The sequence below is a fragment of the Rosa rugosa genome, chromosome 5 (assembly GCF_958449725.1).
Source record: "Rosa rugosa chromosome 5, drRosRugo1.1, whole genome shotgun sequence".
NCBI classification, from domain to species: domain Eukaryota; kingdom Viridiplantae; phylum Streptophyta; class Magnoliopsida; order Rosales; family Rosaceae; genus Rosa; species Rosa rugosa.
The window spans coordinates 6,114,258-6,141,569 of NC_084824.1; the positions used below are offsets into that span (position 1 = coordinate 6,114,258).

At 38.4% G+C, this 27,312-nt stretch overlaps 1 protein-coding gene across 1 annotated transcript; it reads left to right on the forward strand.

Moving 5' to 3' along the window:
- The first annotated feature begins 14,817 nt into the window (after positions 1-14,817).
- On the forward strand, positions 14,818-17,761 carry LOC133713024 (cytochrome P450 CYP749A22-like). Its single transcript, XM_062139148.1, has 5 exons — positions 14,818-15,148; positions 15,225-15,448; positions 15,567-15,799; positions 16,409-16,787; positions 16,887-17,761. Exons 1-5 carry the CDS (start codon positions 14,863-14,865, stop codon positions 17,313-17,315), a joined length of 1,551 nt encoding a protein of 516 aa, XP_061995132.1. The 5' UTR covers positions 14,818-14,862; the 3' UTR covers positions 17,316-17,761.
- The last annotated feature ends 9,551 nt before the right edge of the window (positions 17,762-27,312 follow it).

Below are 27,312 nucleotides of genomic sequence, written 5' to 3' on the forward strand. Positions count from 1 at the left end.
TGATTTGATTCCATTCAAATCGAAGACAAGAACTCAAGAAGTTAAAGCTCCGATTCCAATACCGGCAATACGTCTGCAGCTTTCACGAACTCAGGAACTGAAGAAGGCTCTGATTTGAATCATTTGATTATCAATGGGAAAGCTAGGAGTAAGTCTGACTGTCTGAGTATTGGGTTTGATTCTTTTGAATTTCAAATGATTATCAGATTATGAGATGCTTGTTAGTATGTGATTATCATGGATTATGTCATTATGAGATGATTGAGATCCCTTTTTTCATCTTATAGTTTTCAATCTGAATATAGTCAATATACCGTTTGATTCGATTGCTGCTCGTATCAGATTGACTCTCTCTGAATCTTCTCTCTCTCTCTCTCTCTCTCTCCTTCCCACTCTGCTCACCTCAAAACCCTGGGAACCTACTGATGATGCGGTTTTGCCCCTGAAGGTTCCATCTTTCATTCTCACTCTTTCGCCCACTTTCTGGGTTTTGCTGGGTTCCGAGTTTTCTTGTTGGGTTTTTAGTTTCTTGAATAAATGTTATATTTTCTTTTTTGAAACTGTGATTGGGTCAAGTAGAATGAACTGTGTTACTGATAATGAGTACCCATCTGAACAGGGAGGGATTAGTTTAATTATGAATCTATGATTGTCAGATTATAATCAATTTGGGATTAGTTTACTTGTTTATCAGTTTATGACTTTATGATATTAGTTTACTACTTTACTTGTTTTTCAGATTATAGTCTATGATTGTCAGTTTATCAGATTATAATGTATAAGATGTAATGTATGATGTACTGAATTGTTGTTTTACACTTTTACAGTTTACTTGTTTATCAGTTTATCAATTTATGACTTTATGTGCTCACTGCTCACTAATTATCTTTAATTATTTTTATTCCAGTTTAGAAGAAGTAAGAACAGAGGTGAAGTAGGCAAAGAAGGAGCAGACCCAGCAGTGTTACCCCTCACAAAGTCCAGCTTGGCTGTTTCGAGCAGTGGGACCTCTCCCTCACTCGAAGATGCCACTCAATCAGCAGCAGGGAATCCAGATTCGTCTGAAAAGGTACATGACAATCCTCGAGCTGATAGGAAACGTAGTTGGGTTTGGGAGCACTTTGAGGAATACACTGATACGAAAGTGATTAAAGTTAAGGGTAAAGAAGATATTATACAAGAGTTTAGGAGGGCTAAGTGTATATATTGTCCTAAGGGTGCTGTAGGAGACTATGCTTGTGATTCTTACAAAAATGGGACTCAGGGTATGATTAGGCACATAAACAACTCATGCAAGTATTATCCAGGAAGGAGGGTTGTCGATAAGAATCAGAAAATGCTTGTTGGTGATAAAAGTAAGGGTAATTCATTGAAGGCTATAGCTTATAATCCTGACGAAGTGATGCAAGCTTGTGTTGAAATGGTTGTAGTTGATGAGCTTCCTTTTAGCTTTGTTGAGAAGCAAGGGTTTAGGAAGTTTTGTTATGTTATGCAGCCTCTGTTTAAGGTCCCCTGTAGGAAAACTTTGGTGAAAGACTTTCTGAAGTTGTATGATAGGACAAAGAAGAAATTGAAATCTGATTTGGTACATCATAGAGTTTGCCTAACTACTGACACTTGGACAAGTGTTCAGAATTTCAATTACATGGTGCTAACAGCACACTTTATAGATGATGAGTGGGTTATGCATAAGAGGATTATCAATTTCTGCACCATCCATAACCATAGTGGAAATTCGATAGGGATGTTGATTGAGTCTTGTTTGATTCAGTGGGGGATAACCAAGGTTTTAACCATTACAGTAGATAATGCGGCTGCTATTAAGTGTGCTATTGAGTTTGTTAGGTCCAAACTTAACAAAAGGGAAAACTCGGAATCAATCTTAGAGGGAAAGTACATGCATGTTAGGTGTACTGCTCATATTTGTAACTTGATTGTTGGAAGTGGGTTGAAAAGGTTGAATAGGGCAGTGCTAGCCATTAGAAATGCTGTAAAGTTTGTTAGGTCTTCGGCATCTAGGCTGGATAGTTTTAAGGCATGTGTAGCAAAGGAACAAGTCCCTTGCAAAGGCTTGGTGGTTATGGATGTTCCCACAAGGTGGAATTCAACATTCTTAATGTTGGAAGCTGCCTTGAAGTTCAAAAAAGCCTTTGGAAGGATGCTAGAGGATGGTGACAGTGGCTTTGCTGCATATTTCAAGGAGCCTGAGGAAGAGTATGATGAGGAAGGGAATGTGGTTCCAGTCAAAGGCAATAGAAATAGAGTTGGGCCACCGACAGATGAAGAATGGGATAAGGCAGAGGTGTTTGTGCATTTTCTGAGGGTTTTTTATGAAGTTACTTTGAGGGTCAGTGCAAGTAATCATCCTACAATTCATACTACTTTCCATGATGTGTTGTCCATGGAAACTGAGATCAACAAGCTGTTTATTGCTCGTGAAATGCAAACAGGGAGTGAAACTGAGAAAGTGTTGATTGATATGGCAGGACACATGAGTTCTAAATTTCTCAAGTATTATGGCTGCTTCAAGGATCTAAATCCTTTGGTGTTTATAGGGCTTGTTCTTGATCCTAGATTCAAGCTACTTAATATCACCCATTTGTTGAAAAAAGAAGGGTATGATAATGACATTGTGGAAGCAAAAGCCAAGGAGTTAAGGGATGTGTTGATGTCATTGTATGAAGCTTATGCACCAAAGGATGCCCTTGTAAAGAAAAAGGATGTTTTAACTTCAAGTTCACAAAGTACAGTAACAAGCAGTGACAGCAGAGGAAGAGCATCAATCTTGAGTGATTGGAGAAAAGTTGTTTCAGAACTTGATGAGCAAGTGGTTGCACATGAAGTGGACAAGTATTTGTTGGACCCTCTTGAGTACACAAATTTAGGAGAATCAGATTTCCCTATTTTGTTATGGTGGAAGCTGAATGGAGCTAAGTACCCTGTTCTTGCAGCAATAGCCAAAGATGTAATGGCTGTTCAAGTGTCCACAGTTGCATCTGAGGCTGCTTTTAGCACTGGAGGGAGAGTAATCGACAACTTTAGGAGTTCATTAACTCATCTGTGGAAGCTTTGATATGTTTGCAAAGTTGGTTGAGAGGGAATGATATTAGCTGCATAGAGGATGCTCCAGGCATCAAGGAAACAGAATTCTATGAGAAATGTGAGAAAGGTAAAGTTTTCTCACTTTCTGATTTCTACTCAACTGCTCAGTTTTTTTTTTTATCATTACATTTTTATGTTTTTCAATTTCTGATATTGTGCAAATCATTGTGTTTGGTGTAGATCATATAACCTCAGCATCTTCAAGTGTTAACTCATGTCCTCCTCCAAAAGCAAAGGGAAAGGAATCAAAGGATGCAAGTGATGAAGTTGTGGAGGTGATTGAATCTGAATCTGAAAATTCTGGTTCTGAAGACTCAGAAACAAGTTGATTGTCCTCATTGAGTCATTTCTATAATTTCATTAACTGTCCTCATTTCTCAATCTCAGTTTCAGTTTTAAACTTTTTAATTTTTAATGGTTTCAGCCTTTGTGCAATACTTCTATGAGTTTATTTGGGTTGTAAACTTGTAATAGTATTAGTAAGCCTTTGCTGCAATGCTTAGTTGCTTACTGAATTACTTAGTCATGCCTTGATCAGTTGATTCACTTGATTGCCTTCAGTTTACCAGTTTATTTATGAGTTTATGAGTTCATTGCTTACTGTCCTACAGCCTTAAGGGATCAGTTTGTCATGCCTAATGCCTTGATTGCTTACTGTCTTACTTAGTCATGCCTCCAATGCTTAGTTAGTTAGTTGCTTACTGTCCTCCGATGCTTAGTTGCTTATTGTCTTTACTTTCTAGTTTCTATCATGATGAAGGACTGCATTGCTTTGAAAGTTGTAAGTTGAAACTTCACAGAATTTTGGAAAGCAGAACTGGTGTACCGAATGGTGCCGAACTAGTTCCGAACCGATCGGTTTCGGGACGGTTCGGTTTTGATAGGCATTTTGTTGAGTACCGAGCCGTACCGAACCGAGTCAAAAAATCGGTCTCGGCTTCGGTATACCTTATTTACCGAACCGTACCGAGCCGATCCCAGCCCTACTAGCACCAATTACATGCAAATCCTATAAGTGTCGACCCAAATATGATAAACATATAAAATTTTTCTGTCAAGCAAATTCAATCGAACAAACTCACATAAGCAACTTAGAATCACAATCATAGAATTCGAAAACTTTATTTAAACATATAAATTGGGCTTAAACTTTTCCCTAAACGTTATTGTTAACTAGAAACAAATTCTTACGAAATCAAACAAGGAAATCAAAAGATTACAAGGAAAAAGAATGAATTACACCATGAGTTGGAGATGGAGATGGAGAACTTGAACGTTGGATCTTGAATCTTGGAAGCAAGCCTTCAAGGTGGACGATGGAGGATATGATCTTCACGGCTCCTTCTTCTTCTTCCTCTCCTTGCTTGAAGACGCAGAACTTGTAACTAGAGAATGGAGAGAGAGAGAGAGAGAGAGAGAGAGAGAGCTTATGACGTTATGGAGGATTTTCTGATTGAAAGAAGGGCTAAATACTGGTTACTACCCTGTGGTTTAGGTCCAAAATCAATTCAGTCCCTAGACTTCTAATTTTATCAAAAATACCCCTGCAGTTTTAATTTTGATCTAATAGGTCAAATATGTTTTTCTTCCGATAATTGAGTCATTTAACTTGTTGACGTGGCTCATATATGGCCTATGTTTTATGATGTGGTGTTGAGGTGGCATGCATAGTCAATTTAGGAGTGGGTCTCACTATTAGAAATCTATCAAATAAAATTTTTTTCATCAAATAATCCAACTATAAGTTGAACCCATAGCAAAATATTAACGAATTGGACCTATTAGATCAAAATTGAAAGTACAAGGGTGTTTTTGATGAAATTAGAAGTCCAGGGACTGAATTGATTTTGGACCTAAACCACAGGGTAGTAACCAGTATTTAGCCCATGAAAGAATGTGTCTAAAACGTCTAGCATAGGGGGGTTTATATAGGGGGACGGCCAAGCTTCATGATCCTTCTTTTAATTTCCCAAGGAATTAATCTGATAATGCCACACAGCTTCGACCAATCACGTAGCGCCACGTCAGCACTGTTGTGTCATCCAACCAATCAAAAAGCTCTAAAATCAATCCCTAATATATTGTTGCCGAATTTCCAAGGATTATTTCTGATTTTATTCATAAATTTCGGCCAAATATCTAGGCATGAACTTAGACAATGTATCTGGATGCATTTTGGACCTTTTCTCCCTTAAATCTCTCTATGGCTTTATCCTTAACATCCTCCCCTTGATTTTCTCTTGATTTTCACATTAAAACTGCAGATTTTAATTCCTTAATTTCGGCCAACATATCTTGAGGGAATTGAGGGACGAATCTGGACTTGTTTTGAGCATTTTCTTGTTGCACAATCCCTTGAAACTCTCCCAAGATTTTCTCAACGTAATCTCCTTGATTCTCTCCTTGATTTTCACATTATCTCCATCATTTTCCATGGCAAAAATCAGATTTAATCTCCCAAAATATCTCCAACGTCATCTTCTTTGATCCTCTCTTATGCCTTTAAGCTTATATCCTCTTCATTTATTCCAATGTACCTAGAAAATAGAAACTAAATTAAAATTGATTAAGTAAAGGAAATAACTAAGCAAAATATGAGGAAATAATTATTAAAACTTCGCATTAAAATGCTCCTATCACAAGCATACGAATCGTGTCAAGATAGGGAAGTATTAAACCCAAAATTATTGTACCACGGGAATTAGTGGCTAACCCACAATCCTTGGGTAGTTGGAACTAAAGTCACTAAGCAAATAAAGGAAAAGAAAACAAATAAAAAGGCTAATCTAAAGCACCAAGCCTTAGCAATGCTCGACTTTGGTTTTCACTAAAGCCTAATAAAAACTAAGAGTCTAGTGGTGGATATGCACAAATGAGTCGAAATTTGTAGGGGTTTTGAATTGGAATTCAACTAATTAAACGCAACTAATTAGCAATGCTCGACTTTGGTTTTCACTAAAGCCTAATAAAAACTAAGAGTCTAGTGGTGGATATGCACAAATGAGTCGAAATTTGTAGGGGTTTTGAATTGGAATTCAACTAATTAAACGCAACTGAAAAATAAACTAAACAACTAATTAATGAACTAGAAAATTAAATTTAGGTTTTTAAATTAATGGAAACATGAGAGTGTCGGGTGATTCACACTAACTATCTTGCAAATATCGATGCCAATTTCACAAATGCATGCATTTTCTATATGTGTTAAGTCTCGTATCTAGTACCGGTCAAGGTTGCTAAACCAATTATCCTTTTGGTGTATTGATTATGCCGGTTAGGGCCACAATCAACTCTCTAATTTAGGCATTACACCGGTTAAGGCCGCAATATCCAAAATTAGAGGCCTAGAGAGCAAGATAATAGAAACCCAAGCAAGCTTAGCTACAATTAAGCTAGCTAATGGTTACCACACTTAAATCCTAGATGCAACAAGACTAATAAGTTATCAATTTATCAATCTATTAATTATAATTTCCCACACCATAATTTTAAAGGGTGACAAAGCCTAGAAACATGCTTCTAAGGACCAATAAATTCGGATTTGAAGCATACACAAAGGAAATTGCATTTATTAAAATTAAAGCATCAACATTTATACAAGATAAGTTAGGGTTGTGAAACCCTAACTCCCAATTTGAACTACTCACTACCCATACAAGAATCCATCAACAAAAGTATATAAAAATTATGAAATAGATAATAAGAAAGAGAAGGGAGAGTTAGCTTGGTCACTTCTAGCTATGAGCTAGTATGAACTAAGTAATTTCTTCACCCAACTACCCAAAATGGAAGTGTGGTGCTCTTGATAATGATTCCCTTGAAACTTTGAGTGAGTCATTTTAAATTCCCAAAAGATTATTAAGAAAATAATAAAGAAAAGACGATAGGAAGGTGATTGATGGGAGATGGCTGCTGCCCTCTCCATTCTGGAAATAGCTGTGCGGCGCTGTAGGGTTAGAATCGTCCCCTCAATGGAAGAGAGAGAGAGAGGTATATAAATCAAGAGGGTAGGGTGACTGTTCGATGGTCAACAAAAGGGGTGGGCTACCACGTGGCAACATCTAATTTGCCGAAACAATTAAGCTTAATTGCTGCACGCGCGTGAAAATGAAAGGAAAGAGAAATAGATTGGGCCTGGGTTGTCCACGTGATGACTGCCATCTTCATTAACCAATGTTAATTGGTTTAATTAAAGAGAAAAATGCACCATCAGTGCCTCAACTCTTGTGCACCGGCCAAGTTAATACCCGGACTCTCAATTGTATCAATGTGATACCTGAACCCATATTTTTCTATCAACGAGGTACTTCCGTCAAATTTCTCAAACGGGAACGTTAAAAAAGTCACGTGCCAATCACATGGGCCCAAAAAAAAGGACAAATACGTCTTTTTGCCCAAATGCAGCCCAATAATTATTTTTTTTTACACAATTTTCTCTCTCCTCCTCTTCTTCTTCTTCTTCCTCCTCCTCCTTTGTTTAGTCGTTCAGTCCAATGAAGAAGGTAAAGAACAAGCCTTTATGTGGTGAACTGTGTGCTTTATAATTTAATAGCAGCGATCCCATATTAAGATTGAGGCTCTTCCATTTGTATCCCTTCCGATGCCGTGCGAAAAGACAGAGACCAGAAACGAAATCTTGCAGCGGCTATCACAAGACAATCCTTTGGCCTTGTCACTATCCCTACTTTTATTAAACACCGAAGACGTGAACATCGACGAAAGCCTCTGCTTCCCCATCATCGCCGCTGCCGCCGTAAGCGACGAATTGGGCTTTTTGGGCCGCGGCTCCTTTTCCTTCTCCTTCTTCTCCACCTTCTTCCTCCTCCTGGGCCTCATATCGCCGTCTGATTCATCTGACGACGTCGGAAGCCCGCGGCGGGTCCAGTCCTCTTCCTCGCCGTCGTCGCGGTACCCTAGGCTGTCGTCGTCCTCGATGAAGTCCCCGAACTCCTCGCGGCGCTTGGCGATGATCGCATCGTACTCGTCCTCGTCGACCGTGTCGTAGATCGGCTTCTCCATCTTGATCTGGAACCGGTCATAAGCGTTTTCAGAGCGGCGGCCGCCTTGCCGGCGGGTACAGGCTGCCAGTACGTCGCCGCCTCCGCCCCACCAGAGCCTCGAGTTCACCGTTAAGTTGCTGTAAGTGATTTCTGGGCAAGCATTGATTAATGCGTTTTTGATCTAGCTCCTAAGGAAAGAAAGCATAAAGCTTGAGTCTATGTTTAACAGATGGTGTTTTGATTTTGAATGATGTCAAATGCCAATTGATTGGATAATATATTGTTTTCCAGATTTGGTTTTGGTTTGTTATCGAATTTCAATTTGGTCAAGACTTGCAAGTGGAATTGCTACAATTTAATTTGAAGCTCTGAGATTTTTGAGATAGTGGAGCACATGCATCTATTTGCGTCTGGTTTACAATGGCAATGCATTCATACCATCTGCATTCCAGGCCCTTTTCTTTATCTTCTTCAACCTCACTTTCCCTCATTAATTTGCTTCGTACCCTGTTGAAGGTTTGTGTACAATTTGTTAGGTTTTGGTTGTGATTGGAGAACTGGGTTTTGGCAATTTGTTGAGTTTTGGTTGTGATTAGAGAACTGGGTTTTGGTTTAATGGAGCATTGCTTTAGTAAAGTTTGGAACTTTGGATTGAGCTGAAATCGAAATCGCATTGAACATTTTGTATGCTTAAACTTAGAGCTGAGGTAGTGGAGGTTGGAGAGGCAGGCGGTTCTGGAAAATGACGACGGAGGGAATGGTGGTCATCCCCTATGGAAAATGGCGGGAAATCAAGGTTTGGTAGAGTCTGGGGTCATTTACGTCATTTCATGACATTTTTGGGGTCCACATGTTTGCCACGTCAGACATCTGACGGAGCCGTCAGTGAAATGTGACGGAAGTACCTCGTTGAATTTCTGAAAATGCAAAAATTCGCCGGAACCGAAACCGGAACCGACATCTGATTATCGGTTCGGGTTTTCTGTTTTTTGGAGCAAGAACCGATCTAGAACCGAACCGACCATGCTCGGGTCGGTTCCTCGGTTTTTCGGTTCCAATCTCAGTTCGGTTCCATTTTCGGTTTCTCGGTTCCAAACTCGAATCGGTTCCTCGGTTTTTCCACATAGAAACACTGCTTTTCAGCCGTTTCTAGTTTCCAGTTTTCAGTTTTCCTGATTTCCATACATACATTCAAATGATTCAATATATCACAATCTATTCACTCATTCAAACTCAAAACAATATCTACAATCTACATATTCAACAATCAACATCAACATAGCAAATTATCAATTTCCTGCAAACTCCCAAACTGTCAAAGCATGAAAGTGATGAAAGCATTAAACTATCAAACAATCAAAACTCTCAAACTGTCAAACACAAACACTCAAGCACTTTCCAGCAATACAACTACAAACTCAAGTCTGCAAACTGCAGAACTGCAATAAATTCAATAATACACATTCCCAGCAATTAAACTGCAAACTCAAAGTCTCACATGCAGCAAATAAAAATAAACAATAAATTGAATCATTGAGTGAATTGAATCATTTTTTCAGCTTTTTCTTCTTGGTTGTAGGGGCTGAAGCCGAAGCCTCAGAACTCTTGGTTGCTCTGCCACTTGGTGCAGATGCAGATGCAGATGCAGCAACAATAGTGTTCTTGCCCTTCTTATCATTCTCTCTAGCCTTTTTTTCATGGTCTGCACAATGTCAAAACTCAAAACAGTAAATCACATAGATTTTAAAACTAGTTTCTTGTACCATATTCAAAAATAGTAAACTAAAAACATCAAAAACACATACCAGCTTCAATCTGTTCATATGACTCCATTTCCTCTATAGTTGGAATGTACTCCAACCCCATAATGGCATCAGCCTTCAACCAATTTTGAAGACATATAAGTTTTTCAACTGTTTTTGGGTTTAAAGAGCTTCTGTATGGATCTATTACCCTTTTCCCAGTGCTGAAACTTGACTCACTTGCAACTGTAGACACTTGTATGGCTAATATATCTCTAGCCAATGATTGCAAGTTGGGATATTTACCTCCATTAAGCTTCCACCAATCCAAAATCTTCCAATCATCATTTTCAGCAGGTTTTTCTATAGGGTCCAGCAAATATCTATCAACTTCATGTCCCACCACAACATCTTTATTCTGTTCAAGCTGCCTATTCCAGTCTTCTTGCATAACAACCCTCTTCCCACTAAGAATCCTTGCTCTACTTTTAGTCTTACTAGTAGCTGTGTCACAAATAGTTGGACCTTTACCCTTAGCCTTGGATGGTCCACCATGTGATCCATTAGACTGCCCATACAAGTCACACAAGTCTACCAGAAGCTGCTTTACTTCATCACATTTCTTCTTGATCTCCCAATCACACAAATTCAACATTGTTTCACACAACCAACTAATGTTTCTCAATTTATACCTAGGATCTAAGACCAAAGCAACTAGGAAGAGTTGGTTCATGTCATCTAAGTTCCCAAAATACTTGGAATACTTGGCCTTCATCTTGACTGCCATGTTGTACAAGACTTTGTCTGATTCACTTGAATCAGGCCCTACCCCAATAGAACTGAGATCTTCAAGCTCTGCTTCAATAGTAACAATATCATGGAATGCCTTGTGTGCAGTGGGGGTAAGTGAAGCACTAACATTAAGGGTCACATCATAGAAGACTTTCAAGAACTTCACAAAAACTGCTGCATTGTCCCAATCTGCATCACTTGGTGGCCCTACCCTTTTTACAGCCACTTTCTTCTTACTCTGATTTTCAGTTTCATCATCATCTTCAACTTCCTCATCTTCATCAAAGTAGCTTTTGTACCTTGAATCCTCCTCATCCTTCAATCTGTCAAATGCTTTTTTCAATTCCAAAGCTGTGTCCAACATAAGAAAGGTGGAATTCCACCTTGTTGGAACATCTAAGATGCAAATCTTATTGCATTCAACTTTCTCCTGCTCTACACAGCTTTTAAATTCATCTAACCTAGCACCCGAACTTCTAACATAACTCACAGCATTCCTTATGCTAGACACTGACCTCTCCATCATATTCAGTCCACTCTTCACAATTAGGTTTACAATGTGAGCCAAACATCTCACATGCATAAACTTACCTCCACAGATCGGTTTTATGTCCCAATTGCACATTTTCTTCCTAACATAATCAATGGCATGCTTGTTGGCAGAGGCATTGTCAACAGAAATTGTTAAAACCTTCTCTATTGACGAATCAATCAAACACTTCTCTAAGATTTTTCCTATGGTTACACCTTGGTGGTTTGGAACCACACAAAAAGCAAGCACTCTTTTGTGCATCTGCCATTCCCGATCAATAAAATGGGCAGTAATCACCATGTAGTTTATATTTTGACAAGAAGTCCAAGTGTCTGTTGTCAAACAAACACAATGTGAATTCAATTCCCTCCTCAACTCCTCCTTCTTGGCATCATACATGCCTAGAAAGGTTTTGACTATGGCTTTCCTACCTGAGACTTTAAACAAGGGTACAACAACACTGCAAAAATAATTAAACCCCGGTTTTTCAATGAAACTAAATGGTAGCTCATCGACAACTATCATATGAGTTGCAGCTTCCACACAATTATCTTGTGACCAATTCACACTAACCAAACTACTCTGACCTCTTCTTCCATCACTAGTCAAAACTTGTTGGCCGGATTCTACATTAACTCTACCAGGGTATTTCTTAGACACTATCTCAATGTGTTTCCTAAGAGATGATGTACCATTTTCATATGAATTGCATGCTAAATGAGTAGTACAGTACTTACATTGAGCCCTCTTAGTATGGCCAACCACTTTCTCTAATCCATCAACAGTCTCAATTAAAGGATGATCCTCCTTCGTGAAGTGATCCCAGACATCCGACCTCTGCTTGCCTTTCTTCTTCTCTCCTCTTTTTCTCTTAGCAGCAGAGCACCGAGCACTAGAAGCTTTTGTTTGTTTACTGGAAGTTGGAACAGTGTTGTTGGCTGCTTGTTGAGATGTTTCAGGGTTGTTTGCAACCACAATTTCATTGGAAGCGGCTGGTTCATAATTGGAATTGGATGGGTCAGAGGAGCTAGCAGATGCTTCCGACATGGAATTAGATCTCCAACTCCCAAGGCAGTAAGCAAGAAGCGATCTGTAAGAAAATTCAAAGGGTTGTTAAAAGTATGAACTATGCTAACAGTTAAAAAAAAATGGCAGATCCAATTAAGTTGCGGTCTGCCCCTCGAATTGAAACAGACAAAGTCTTATTAAGTCAAAAGGTACCTTCAAATTGTCTTCAATTTGACTCAGACAAATTGTCTTCAAATTGTCTTCAAACTGTAGATTAATCGATCAGGTGACAGAATTAGCTATAGATCAGGTAAAACATTAAGACTCTCTCCATATTTTCCATTACTAATATTACAAAATTGGTCTAAAATTTCAAATTTTAAGGTTATCAGCAATTGCATAAAGAGAAAAGTAAAATAAGTACAATTTTTTAGTGCAAGCAATCTCCTGCAGACTTATCAACAAGAAAAGACTATAAACAAAGTTACTTTTGATGTATTGCATACCTCTCGAGGATGGATTATAGTTTTATACTTCTTTACAAAAGGAGAGCGTGCTTCTTCATTGAACTGCAAAGATCAAACAAAATTGGCAGTCAACAAATGAGTAAAATTCACAGGGTATAAGTTTAGGTAAATAACCAAAAAGGCATCAGTCAACAAATGATTATCATAATGATATTACCTGTGATATGTGCTCTGCAGCTGCAACCCTAGGTTTGACAACTTCACAGTTTGCAATCACAAGGGTATTTGGAACACTTCCATCAGTCTGACAAAAGTACAGGGGGAAGCAAATGGAAACAAAAACACTAAATGGATCAGCTTCCACATCAAACTATCAAATGGAAATCGTCAAATCGAACCCATTTCAACTATACCCATTCAAAATCGAACCCATTTCCCACAAGATTAAATGGAAATCAAGTTATGAAACCCATTTCTAACTACCCAATCAGCATCATTAGTTCGTTACCTTAATTAAAATCAACATCAAGATCAAAACTGAAATGGAAATCGTCAAATCGAACCCATTTCAACTATACCCATTCAAAATCGAACCCATTATCAGAGGGAGAGAGAGATAGTGAGATACCTGGAGCCTGAAGGCGGAGCTCGGAGACCGGAGAGGTGGACTGGCGGAGACGGGTTGCTGGTTGCAACTGTGTTCGCTGAACTACACTCAGCTGTGTTCGCATCGAAGACGAGGATTTGCAATCGAGACGAGGACGAGCAACTGGGAGGCTGGAGACGCGCCGATCCTGAATAAATCGAAACCTATCGGATTTTGGTTTGAGGGAAGAGTCGAAAACTCGAAATGTCGAAGAGATAAGTCAGATAACATTTTAGGGTTTTGATCGAACGGATAGGAGATTATGAGATAAGATGGAAGGCTCTGATCGCATTTGGAAGGGCCTGATCACATGAGAAATGGTCTATTTTACAGAAATAAGCTCACCACTATTGTCCACTTATACACTGACACCTGTATATCGGTTCCAAGGATGTTTTAAAAACAAGGACCGGAACCGAACCGAGAATATGTCTCTAGGAACCGAACCGAAAAATATGTGTATTTTTATGTCGTAGAACCGAACCGAACCGAGACTTTCGGTGCGGTTCCTTCGGTTTTACGGTTCCAAATCCCAGCCCTAGGTTCAGGTATCACATTGATACAATTGAGAGTCCGGGTATCAACTTGGTCGGTGCACAAGAGTTGAGGCACTGATGATGCATTTTTCTCTTAATTAAACCAATGCATAATTGGTAATCTCTTCAAAAAAAAAATGCTTAATTGGTAATTAATCAATGCATAATTAAGGCATCAATAATTTCGTCTTATTCTCGAAGGGTTTTGATTTACTCCAAATTCATGCCATTTTTTCTCAATTCCGCGCATTTTATTATTCCCTACAAAATAAATAAAATTCAATTAATTACATATTAATTGACTTGAGAATTAACTTGTTTCTAGTGTTTTAGATATAATTACACGCATAAAAATGTGTGTAATTAAACCTCCACACCAGGGTTTTTAATCCCGCTGACGCTTATTGGAGTTAAATCCCAATATATTCTTGATGGCCAGGAGAGAGGAAACGTTCTGACATGATCCCTCGGCAAGGATTAATCTCTAGGTCTAGGAAGCCTTTAAGGAACCGTGTGATCTCGATCTAAAAAAAAAAAAAAAAGTTCTATGTTTTATTTTACGAATCTTGATGTAATTTCTTTTTTTAAATAAAGTTTTATTGTCTTGACCTGGTTCATAATATATATATATATATATATATATATATATATATATATATATATTTGGGCATAATGCTATTGTACATCTCGATTTGTTTGGCAGCTGCTGCTATAAAGATCAGACAAATTGTTCATTAACATTGTCATTTCCGTTTCACATAATATTTTGCTTGTCTAAGTTGGGCAGTATTCATTTGGAGTTTCAGAAAAGTAATGGTGCGAAACGTCAAATAGTTTCATTGTATATGGAGCCGCGTGGCATATCTCCTCCTTTAGATTGTAACAAGTAGTAACAAATAGAAGCCAACACGTTTATAAGGACAAAAATAATGGTGTTAAACAATGAAAAGCAAGGTAACATTGAAAGTTATATATATATATTGTACGATACTGGTAGTTCAGTGGGTTCAGCAAATCAAAGAGAAAAAAAAAAAACGATGAGTTCTTCAGGAGGCCTAGTCATCATCATTTCAAGTTTTTTGTGTCTGTTCTGTTTGGTAGCTCTGCTCTTCAAGATCTTTCACAAAATATGGTGGACTCCGAATCGCATACAGACGTTGATGGCTTCACAGGGAATCAGAGGCCCTCCTTACAGACTTATCCATGGAAACACGAAAGAAATCTCCAACATGTACAAGGAAGCCATGAGCAGACCCTTAAGTTTATCACACAACATATTTGCTTATGTTCAGCCTCATGTTCACTCATGGAGCAATATATATGGTACTGAAAGCTCTTGATGAACTCTGGTTTTTTGAACTTTAGTTACAAGATTAATTTTGGTCATCTTTGTTAACAGGGAAGAATTATCTCCAATGGTTCGGTGCCCGAGCTCAGTTGGTAATTCGAGAACCTGAGTTATGCAAACAGATACTGAACAACAAAGATGGAGCTTATCCAAAAAAACCGCCTGAAGAATATGCAAAGAAGCTGTTAGGATATGGCCTTGTAACAGCTGAAGCAGAAAATTGGGCAAAATTGAGAAAGATTTCCAACCATGCCTTCCATGGAGAGAGCTTAAAAGTAAGTTCTTATTATCAATTACTGAAAATTCTTGCAAAAATACTACTGTGGTTGATATTTGTGGCAATTATTTATGAAGGTAAATTCTGATAATAGCTTGATGGTATTGTTCTACCAGACTATGATTCCAGATATGATAGCTGGTGCTGAGATAATGCTTGAAAGGTGGGAAAGTTATGAAGGAAAAGAGATTGAGGTAGTTGAAGAATTTAGGTTATTCACTTCAGATGTGATTTCCAGGACAGCATTTGGCAGCAGCTACTTGGAAGGACAGCACATTTTTGAAATGTTGATGAAGTTGGCCTTGTTATTATTCAGAAATTCTCTCAAAATCAAGGTTCCTGGTATCAGGTAACCTCCTTTTACTAATTCTGGAATTGGCAATCGCAGGAATAGCCATTGTTTTCTATGTTCATACCAGTTGAAGAGTGGCAGAAGCCTAGCAAGAATCAGTCGTTCTTTAGCTATTGAATCTCTTTTTAGATATCGTTGAATTAGCGACATTTTATATTATGCTATGCAAATGATCAGTGGATTGCTTCATGGCATGAATCCTTTTAATTTGCTAGAATGTCTTTCTTTTACTTGTTGAATCTCTCATTGATTTTTCAATGTTTGATATCCCGAATCCTGATCATTACTAGTGGAACCGATCAATGGATTGATTGTAGGATCCTTTCAATTCTGCTGCTAGAGATAAACTAATTAATGTGCCTCAAATTGAATAATGGATCAAATACCGCATTTCATGAAAGAATGGAAAATATACTCTATTTCATGTGCTTGTGTGGTTGATCCAACTATCCAAGACCTGTTGACAAATTAGGCCTGTCATGTAGAGAAATAATCTTCTTTATTTTTCTTTCATTATTTTCCATCTTATTTGTAGCAGATTTATTCACAACAAGGTTCTGGGCTGATTGCTTTTGTTCTCATGTGGTGTTTTATTCAATATTGCAGCAAGCTTTTTGACACCAGTGATGAAATCGAATCAGAGAAACTCGAGAAAGGAATACGTGACTCCATAATAGAGCTTGTTAAGAAAAGAGAACGGAAGGCAACTAGTGGAGAAGAAGATAGCTTTGGGAGTGATTTTCTTGGATTACTTTTAAAGGCTCATCATGATGCCAATCAGAACCAGAGGATTTCGGTGGATGATTTAGTTGACGATTGCAAGACATTTTACTTTGCGGGGCAAGAAACCACTAATACATTGCTTGCTTGGACTGTTTTTCTCCTAGCAGTTCATACAGATTGGCAAGAGGAAGCAAGAAAGGAGATCTTACAATTATTTGGAAAACAGAATCCAAATCCGGATGGCATTTCCAAACTTAAAATCGTAAGGAAGTCCGGAAGAACTGGTTATTTGCTTGTGTAAGTGGGGAAAATTTTCATTTGAGTTTAATTCGTAATTCATCCTCTATCTTGTGCAATGCAGATGAGTATGATCCTCAATGAGTCTCTAAGGTTATATCCTCCTGCTGTTGCCATTCCACGGAGCACTGGAAGGGAAGTTAGACTAGGAAAGCTCATTGTCCCTGCTAATGTTGATCTGCTCGTCTCAGTTCTAGCACCTCACCATGAACCTCAATTTTGGGGACCAGATGTGCATCTTTTCAAGCCTGAGAGATTCTCAGGGGGCGTTGCTAAAGCTACTATCAATAATGTAGGTGCTTTCACGCCGTTTGGACTGGGACCTCGAACTTGTGTGGGCTTGAACTTCGCAATCACTGAAGCTAAGATTGCCTTGTCGATGATTCTACAACGCTACTCCTTCACTCTTTCCCCGGCTTATATCCACTCCCCCTATCAGAATATCACACTCCGGCCACAACATGGACTTCAAGTAATGCTACAACCATTGTGAATATCGAAGCTCAGATAAGAAACTTCTTTGTAAGAATTCTTGCAAAATAATGAAAACAAAGATGACTCTTCCCTAGTTCTAAACTTTCTGCAGTCCCCGGATTTAGTGCCTTGGCAGTTTCGTATTGAGTGGGGTAATTGCTTATATCGTATTTCTCAAATGCAATTCCGATCTTCACATATCTTTCGGGAAGGGAATCGCGTTGCAGATGCATTAGCGAATTACGGTGCGACTTCTAGTGATCTGACTTGGTGGGACCTAGCTCCTCCTTTCATTGACAGTCATTGTTAGAGGGACCGTTTGGGAATGCTGAATTTCCGTTTCTGTTAGTTTGTTTTCCTATAGCTGATTTCTGTTTGGTATGGGAGGTTTTGGTTGTTCCCCCTCCCTTTGTATTTTTTCTTTCTTCTTCAATAAATTTTCAAAGGTTAAGGTGGCTCCTTGCATCATGGGTTCGAGTCACCATGGGGGAATGAGTGAAACACTTTGATCCTCTTTTTAAAAGAAAAAAAAAGAAAAAAAAAAAGGTGGCTCCTTGCCTCTCTTAACCTTTGACTTCAGCCAAAAAATAAAAAATAAAAAAAATAAGAAGCACGAAACAGAATCTAATAGGAATTTGAGACACATGTTTGCTCATTCGTTGGTTTGGTAGCTGTGATGAATACTGATGACAAGTTTACATACCTGAAATGAGAATGATCTGAAGTGAATAATTTCGGTGTATGAATTTACTAATATATATAGGTATTGGTATGGATGTGAGTCCCACCTCATTCTATTTCTGACATTCTTGAATAACTTGGAATTTGATAACCAATAGGGGTATGAGTTTAGGAATGAAATTCTCATGACTGCATTTTTTTTACCCAAAATATCCTTACTTATTTTCAATAACCCTAGAAATATATATACCTCTCTCATGAACATTTTGTAGGGGTATTTTAGTAATCGAACTAGATTTAATTCCAATTCATGAACATTTGTAAACAACATTAATTGTATTCAATTGCATTTATTTGTGATTTCATATGGTAAGTAAACAGCTCAATGAAAATGAAATATTCCGATATCGATTCCTTCCTTCTCCATTCCAATTGTCTCATGTTCATGATTTTTTTCATTACAGGTAAGTAAATGAGCCACGATTGTTTGCACCAGACTTGAAGTTATCGATTTGTTCTCTTATTTGGTTAAAGTATATCTCTTATTTTTAGGATAAAATATATTGTCAGGTCATGTTAATTATCTTTTAGAAAAAATGTTTTCTATTAGCCTATTAGGTGTCAAATTGTTCAATGAAATTGATCTTACCCTAATTGTTTTAGGGGGAGTCTTCTGTTTGACGCATATATAGGTGTTGAAAACGTGTTTTCATTTTCCCATGCTTTGCACAATAGCAATGTTCAATTCTCCTTAAGGCATAGTGTCTAGGTTTGATAATTCACTTGTTCCATGTCATAGTGAATTAGCTAGTCAAAATTTCTTTATAGTTCATATTGCATGTGTGACGTGTCCTACGATATCAGTTGGGAATCAAGCATATGCTCAAGGATTGATGTTTGAAGAATTAGAGATGAGTGGAAGCACATCTACAAGTTGTGAGCAAATTGGTGAAAGGTAGTTCAATCGACTAGAAATCTAGTTAGAGGTAACCGTGTCGAGAGTTATCCGAGAGACTGTAAGTTTCTTTGTAATTTGCTTACATTCTTATAGTGTGTGCTTGAGCACTTGGCCTTCAAGAGGTTTTTTTTTTTTTTTTGTTAGAAAGGGGACTGGAGAGAGAATACTCTCCAAACCCAATTTATATATTAAAAGAAGAAGAAAATAGATACAACCAAAGAGGAATATCGAACAAGACCTCCCTCAGAAACAATCAAAAAGACATGATGTAGAACGAATGGCAGTCCGAATTGAAGAACAGCTCGATCGTGGAAAATGAGGAAAATCCGGTTTGCTGCAACTTTGGCATTCGGTGTCCGAATCACGATTGCTATAGCTTTCCGGAAAGGGAACGACGCCAGGAACAAAACTTGTGGCTTTGCTACAATGTGTGGGCTTTTTTCGGGCTTTCGGGGTCGTTTAGGGCCTCAAAACTGCAATTTACTGTTTTTTTTCTTCAGAATTTTCGGTTTCCTAGTTTGTTTTGGATTTGTTTTATTTTTACCCGTGGCCTTTAGGGTTTCATTGTTAGTCGCCCTAGGGTTTCTTTTCTCATTTATAAGCAACCTTAAACGGTTACAGAACCTATCTTTTATTATATTATCAATCAAATTGAGAGTTTTCTCATTTATCTCTAGTGGACTCCAGAATCCTTTGTTTTAGGTTTATTGCTTGTAAACCTAGGGTTATATTCCGACTGCGTCAGGTGGTATCAGAGCAGGTCTTCCCTGTCTCTCCTATTTACCTTAGTAGCTAGCAATGGGTGAAGTTACAAAAGCAGATCTTGATGCTCTTACTGCTTCTCTTACCGCAGCGTTTACCGCTGCCCTCAACACCGTGAACAATCAGATTGGAGAAATTCGTGGATTGTTTGGGAGGGAGGAACAACAATAACAACAATCGGAATAGAGGCGGGGAAGGAGGCCAGCGAGTTAGGGCTCCACGTGGTGAAGTTGTTGAAAATAATTCAGAATCTGATTCTGAAGAAGAAATTGTGCAACCTGAACAACAAGGACAAACTGATCAGGATTACAAAGTCAAGGCTGAAATTCCTTTCTTTTCAGGCAACTTGGGTGTGGAAGATTATCTGGATTGGCAGCTTCAGGTGGATAGATTCTTTAAGATTATGGAGGTGCCTGAAAACAAGTAGGTTAAGCATGTTGCCTGGCGATTAAAGAGTACTGCTGCAGTTTTGGTGGGATAAGTTGCAGAATACTCGGAAGAAGCAGAGGAAGCAGGGGGTTAAAACATGGCGAAGAATGAAACAGCTTATGATGGAGAGATTCTTGCCGGATGATTATGAGCAGATTATGTACAGGTTGTATATTGAATGTGTCTAAGGTACGAGGACCGTGGCTGAGTACACTGCTGAGTTCTTAAGCTATTCAGAGCGTAATGAACTAGGAGAAACTAAAGATCAGAAGGTGGCTCGCTATATCAGTGGGCTGAAGCCAGCCATTCAAGAGAAAATTGGATTGCAAACTGTGTGGACTGTGACAGAAGCTTCAAGCCTAGCATTGAAAGCAGAATTATTGGAGAAATATTCACGAGCTTCTTCTTTCCAGAGGTATACCTATCAAAGGGGCACAGAGTTGGTGAACTCCTCAGTTGGCAAGGGTAAAGCCATTTAGCTGAATACAGAGAGTGCTCCTAGGGTTTCCAATCCTCCTTTTAAAGGGGCTAGCGGTTCTAGCAGTTCCAGTGGTGCTCAAAATAGGGTCCCAAATCAGAAGCCTAATAATCCTTATGCGAGGCCTACAACAGAACTCTGCTATAGATACAACAAGCCTAGGCATAGGTCTAATGTGTGTCCTGAGAGGAGACAATCTGCCCTTATAGATGATTATGATAAAGATGATGAAGAAGTTGGAAGAGGTGATGAATATGAAGGGGTTGAGTTTGCGGTGGAGTAGTCTCCTGAAAAGGTTAATATTGTGTTGCAGAGGATCTTATTATCTCCTAAGGAGGATGGGCAGCGGCGCAATATTTTCAGGTTACTTTGTTCCATTAATCACAAAGTGTGCAATCTGATTGTGGATAATGGGAGCTGCGAAAATTTCGTAGCCAAGAAGTTGGTGGAGTATATATTTGCAGTTACCTACACAGCCTTATGAAACACCTTATTCTCTGGGGTGGGTCAAGAAAGGTCCACAAGTTCGAGTTGCTGAGTCTTGCAAAGTACCGGTATCTATTGGTAAGCATTATAAAGATGAAGTTCTGTGTGATATTATTGATATGGATGCTTGTCATATTTTATTTGGGCGACCCTGGCAATATGATGTGGATGTGACTTACAAAGGCAGAGATAATGTGATGATGTTTATGTGGAATAGTCATAAAATTGCCATGGCTTCTGTTTATCAATTTGAGAGATCTGGTGTAAAGAAATGAGAGAGTTTTCTGACCTTGTCTAGCAGTGAATTCGAGATGGAGGAAGCCTTTAAAGAATTTGAAGTTATTTGTCCAGTGGTGATTAAAGGGTTGTTGACTGCAGAAAGGGAAGATATGGTCATCCCTAAGGAAGTGCAGAATATGTTGGGAGAGTTTGAGGAGCTAATTTCAGATGAGCTGCCCAACGAGTTACCACCTATGAGGGACATTCAGCATCAGATTGATTTGGTTCTTGGAGCTAGTTTGCCAAATCTGCTGTAACGCCCCAAGCTGCACCTCACCAGCTTAAGCACGTCACAGTGCCGCGAGTCTCTAAAACATAAACCGAACGCTCGATTTACATCCTAGAGAACCGCTAGGCATTTTGTTTGAAAAACTTTTTGGAAAACACAGCGGAAGCTACAAATAATTTTGAGGTGAAAACTTGAATTGCTAAAATCTATTTCGTTCGTCCAGAACTTGGATAAAGGCTCACACGAGGTACAGATTTCAATGAAAGAGAATTCAACTGAATTTAACACGAGGCTAGATAACAACAAGCTCCGAAACACAAAGTTCAAGAAAGAGAATTTAAAATAAAATCCAAAAGATGATTTACCGAGCTTTCGCACACCCAGCTCCGCCCGCTACTGTCCCGTCACCAGTGCACAGTACCTGCATTCATACTGTTGTAGGGTGAGCTTTCGTCCTCGCTGCTCAATAGGAACTCTAACTCGACTAGGCTTGAAACCGATAAATAGATTTTGGAGCTCCAGTATGAAAACATGCTTAAACCAAGTATTTAAAAGGAACAACAAACTTTAATGTTTTTCAACTTGAAAATTGATACATGATGCTTAAATAAATACGGCGCCAAATCCAAGTTTTACCTGATGGCCGGTCCCATAGACCCACTACATGACCTTACCTCAATTTAAGTTATCACCAGGTAAGCGTAGCGAGAGCGTCCGCTACCTAGCTACACACACGGAATCAGGTCGTCATTGTGATCGCTCACTGTTCGACCGGTGTAGCTAACCCTCCGGAGGTTTAGGGAATCGAACCCAAGGAAGTCAGTGCCCCTTTCGCTCTCAAGTCATCACATTTCTCATACGGTTTGGTCAGTATGCATCGCATTTTAACTTAACCAAGCCACACTATGTAACATGCATCATATTGAAAACAACTAAGGAAGTAAAAACACTCATCGAGGAGAGTTCCGAATCTCTACCTGGACTCACGATGCTTTTCCTCACGTACTCCGAGAGTTGCGAACCTTCCGTTCCTCGGGTAACTGGAGTCCTAAGTTCCGACATTTCGATAGTTAATATCTTATTGAACTAATAATTGAAATCTCGACGAGTACAATCGTACAATCAAGTTTTCCTGGTTTGACCAGGAGTTGACCAATTTGACCACGTTTGACCAATCGCAGCAAGTTCGATAATTAACCCAAATTACCGCACCTTCACTTGAAGTTTACGATATAGACCAGATATATATTAAGTGCACCAGATTTACTAAGGCCACCCAATATATATATAATTTCTTTTATTTATTTATTATCAAACCGCGAAATACACAAGAAAACCAATAACGATTTCTCCAACGAACGATTCCACATTTACTTAACAGTTTTATCACATAGTAATTCGACAGAATTTACTATGGACACCCAATTCTTTCCATTTTCATGCAAGATGTGCCCAAAACTACTATGAACACCCAAGCTTGACCATTTTCAATTATTCCACAAACATTCCAAATAACCTGCCTTAACAACACTAACAAGACATCAAGCATGATAATCACAATCCACTCTACATAGTCAGTTCCACGACCAATTTTCAGCATAACAACATCAATTTCCTACCCAATTCAAACATAAACTCCAAGCTACCAAAACTATAACAATCTGACAAAACTCCATAGCTAAGGAAACTAATTCCCACCAAGTCATACCAACTCAAGCTACTAACTTCGGATTTGCATGACAATAACCAAACTTCAATTCAAGATTTTGAATTATACCTTCAAAATCCAACTGCAACCAAACCAAACTCCTTGCGGAAACTAGGCAGATGATGAACTGAGGATGTCAACGTGATCTGCCCAGCCAACTGCCCAATTCCTTGTCTACAGTTGCAGTCGAGGTCGAGACCAAGCCAAGGAGAGCCGGAAAGGCCGCCGGCGTCGAAGACAGCGACGGAACCGAGATGAACCCAGAAACGAAATTGTCAAAACTTGATCAAATTTGAAAACTAATTACACAGGCATGTAGACCATGACGAAGAGATGAAGTTTCAACCACCCCTTTCTCTGCCGCAACGACATTTAAGCTGGACCTGGTGTAGTCAATCATACACGACACGTCGTCGAGGATGGTATCGGATTGGGACCGGTTCTGGAAGAGCTTCACATCGGTGTAGAAGAGGTCACGCTTGGTCCTTGATGGTGAGCTCTGTAAGGAAAATTTGTGAACACATCACTATCATCGAGTTAATTAACACTGATTGTATGCTTTACTTGGAGATCAAATAATGGGGTTGTATTATGAATCAAATCTTGTACTTCAACATGTAATCTGGAATGTTGAATATTTGAGAATCCTATAGCTATTTACTTATGGTAAGTAGTATATGGTATGTCATAAGGAAATCTATAGAGAATATATTGTTTAGATATTCTTTATGGGAGATATCTTTGCAGGTTCTCTATATAAAGGCTTTGGTCCCTGCTTTCACTATCACTGAGTATACGGAACCTTGACCCATAGAGAGGAACTCGCTCTTGGTGAAAAGCAGAAGACCTTAGCCATCAATGACTTGATCAACATGAATACTCAAGGTTAGTACCATTCAGTTCACATAAACATGTTTTGTATCTATAGACTTTGTGATTGTGATCCTTGTCTGTTTGTATTGATATTACATTTGGTATCAGAGCTTCTTTCACAGAGCTTTAGATCAATTTAGGGCTAAATACTAGTTAGTACCCTGTGGTTTAGATCCAAAATCAATTCAGTCCCTGGACTTCTAATTTCATCAAAAACACCCCTGCACTTTCAATTTTGATCTAATAGGTCCAATTCGTTAATATTCTGTTATGGGTTCAAGTTATAGTTTGATTATTTGTTGAAAAACTATTTATTTTTAATAGTAGGACTCACTCCTAAATTGACTATGCAGACCACCTCGACACCACATCATAAAATATAGGCCATATATGAGCCACATTAACAAGTTAAATAACTCAATTGTCGGAAAACTAACAAATTGGACCTATTAGATCAAAATTGAAAGTGCAGGGGTGTTTTTGATGAAATTAGAAGTTCAGGGACTGAATTGATTTTGGACCTAAACCACAGGGTAGTAATTTGTACTTAGCCCATCAATTTATTGCATGCTTGATTGTGGAATGGCTTGCATATATTTTACTCAAAGAAAACACCACGCATGCCAAGTTTGTTGTATCATGTTTTAAAGCCTTTTGACCCAAATTGGGCCAAGCCCGTCTTCAAAAAAAAAAAAGAAAAAAAAAAGGGGAAATTATTGTTTTACAACGGATACACAGCGAGCATGTTTTCATAACTCGGGTTTTCTGGGTTTTGGGTTCTAGAGTTCCATGAGCATGAAAATTGGGGTTTTCTTTCATCAAGGTTTTGGAATCAAATTGACATGTGAATTAGGATCAGAAGGTTTCGAAAAGCTTTTCTGCATATCTATTTTGCTTCCGCTAACTCTCTTATGCAGCGCCTTGGAGATGTCCAGGTTAGTTTTTCGAAATAGCCTCATGGTTGGCATCAAATTTGTTGAATTTTGTTCTGGGTTGAATGGAATAAGTATGAAGTTCCTATATGTGATGCTAAGTGTGATTAAAACATTATTGCTATTATGAACATTGATGCATTGCTGCTGTGAATTACATGCAAAATATTCTCCATAAAGTATTGCTTACAGATATTCACAAGCATCATAAGTTGGCTTTTCAGAATGAAAAGATAAAGAAACCAATTGTATTTGATCGATGGCTGCATGATGGACTTAATGAACATGTTGCACTCAGCAATTCTTCATTGAGTTTATTGTGTAATCATAAGGTTAAAGATTGATCAAAGCTTGTACTTTCATGCAATAGAATTGTGATTGTATCTCTTACAGGAGGCTATAAACTTTACATAATTCAATGTATGAAAGTAGCATATGATAAGGCAATTGGAACATATATAGACTTCTAGATTTTTTCTTCAACCATGCAGGTGATGACTAATCTAGAACAACCATGTTTTACTTGTTTTTAGTCGTATGAAAAGGAAACTAAGGAATATCTGTCCTATGCTCACATGTTAGGCTGGTATTGATAAAGAAATTCTCTCTATGGTTTTGTTAAATACAATATAACATCTGTTTTACATATATTGTATTTGGAATTTTGCTGAAATTATTTTTTCTGTGTTTTTCGTACTCTTGAAACATCATATTACAGGCCATATTACAATGCACACAGAAAATTAAGAGAAAGTTTTCAACTTAGCAAAATTTGAAAGATAAATACTTACATAAAATTTTCTTTTGCTCCTTAGGAATGCCAGTTTTCAGCCTGAACCAGATCCCAATCCTAGGAGGTTCCAATTATATTGACTGGAAAGATCAACTTATGCTGTATCTAGGAATGCAGAATCTAGATGTGTGTCTGTTGCAAGACAAACCTGCTGAACTCACCCCAACAAGCACAAAAGATCAGAAAGAGGAATATTATAAGTGGGTTAGAGCAAACAGTATGGCCCTCAACATCATAAAACTCTCCATGTCCAAAACTGTCAAGGGTAGCATACCAAAGAAGGAGTTGGCAAAAGAGTACCTCGAAGCTGTAGCCCTAAAATTTAAGGAAAATGAAAAAGCTGAAGCCTCTCAACTTATGCACACTTTCGACACTATGAGGTATAATGGCACTGGGAATGTGAGGGAATACATAATGAAGATGATAGATATTGCAACCAAGCTGAATGACCTTGAGATGCCGCTGAAGGATGACTATGTCATTCAACACGCACTCAACACCCTGCCAACTAGCTTCAGCCAGCTGAAAACCAGCTATTTTTCTCAGAAGGACAAGTGGAGCCTTGATGAGTTTATTGCCATCTGTACTCAAGATGAGAACAGAATAAGGAGGGAGAAAGAGTTGACTGTGAACTTGGTCGACAAACCTGAGTGGAAACATGCTAACAAGCTGAAACCAAATAAAACAAATGGTGCTGCTGTTGTGAAACCTGACCAGAAACTCAAACCTTTCCAGTTTATGTGCTATTTTTGCAAGAAAAATGGTCATATGAAGAGGGATTGTAATAGTTACAAGAATTGGGTGTCAAAGAGAGGGGTTCACAAAGAGGAGGGCACCGAGGAAAAATAAAGTCAACATTTGTGAAGGCTATAGGCAGTTTAAAGCTAGACTTATGATTTGGAGTTTCTTGTTTTGTTTTTAGATGATGTTCTTTTTATGTACCTTTCATGAGAAGGAATTTGTTAAGTTTTTCTAGTTTAGTCAAACTTGGTTGTAGTTTCTTAATTAATGATTCTGAAATAAAAGTTTCAAAAATTCTCAGCAAACTGCTTCTGGTTCTTATATTGTTGATTACTTGCTTCTACATTGTAATATTTCTGAACATGTTTTGGCTATTGAAAACACAGAAAACAATTGAAGTTAAAAGAATTTTGTTTAAAGAAAATTTACCTACACTTTGTCACTGCAGGTTCGGGCACATTTCAAAAGAAAGATTGATTTTGTTAAATATAGAACAAGAATTGTGTTCTACAAAACTGTTTTGAGCACTGAACTTCTTGAACTTATTCACAGACTTTTGTGGACCATTAAATTCTCTTACAATTTGTGAGGACCATGATGTGCACCTCAGTTCTACTAATTTTGGGGAAGCCCGACCCTGAACCTTGGAACAACAGAAAACCTATCT

Coding starts and splice junctions, on each gene's coding strand:
- LOC133713024 (XM_062139148.1), top strand. CDS start 14,863: ATGAGTTCTTCAGGAGGCCTAGTCATCATCATTTCAAGTTTTTTGTGT. Junction 15,149..15,224: donor CTCATGGAGCAATATATATG/GTACTGAAAGCT, acceptor CTTTGTTAACAG/GGAAGAATTATCTCCAATGG. Junction 15,800..16,408: donor ATCAAGGTTCCTGGTATCAG/GTAACCTCCTTT, acceptor TCAATATTGCAG/CAAGCTTTTTGACACCAGTG.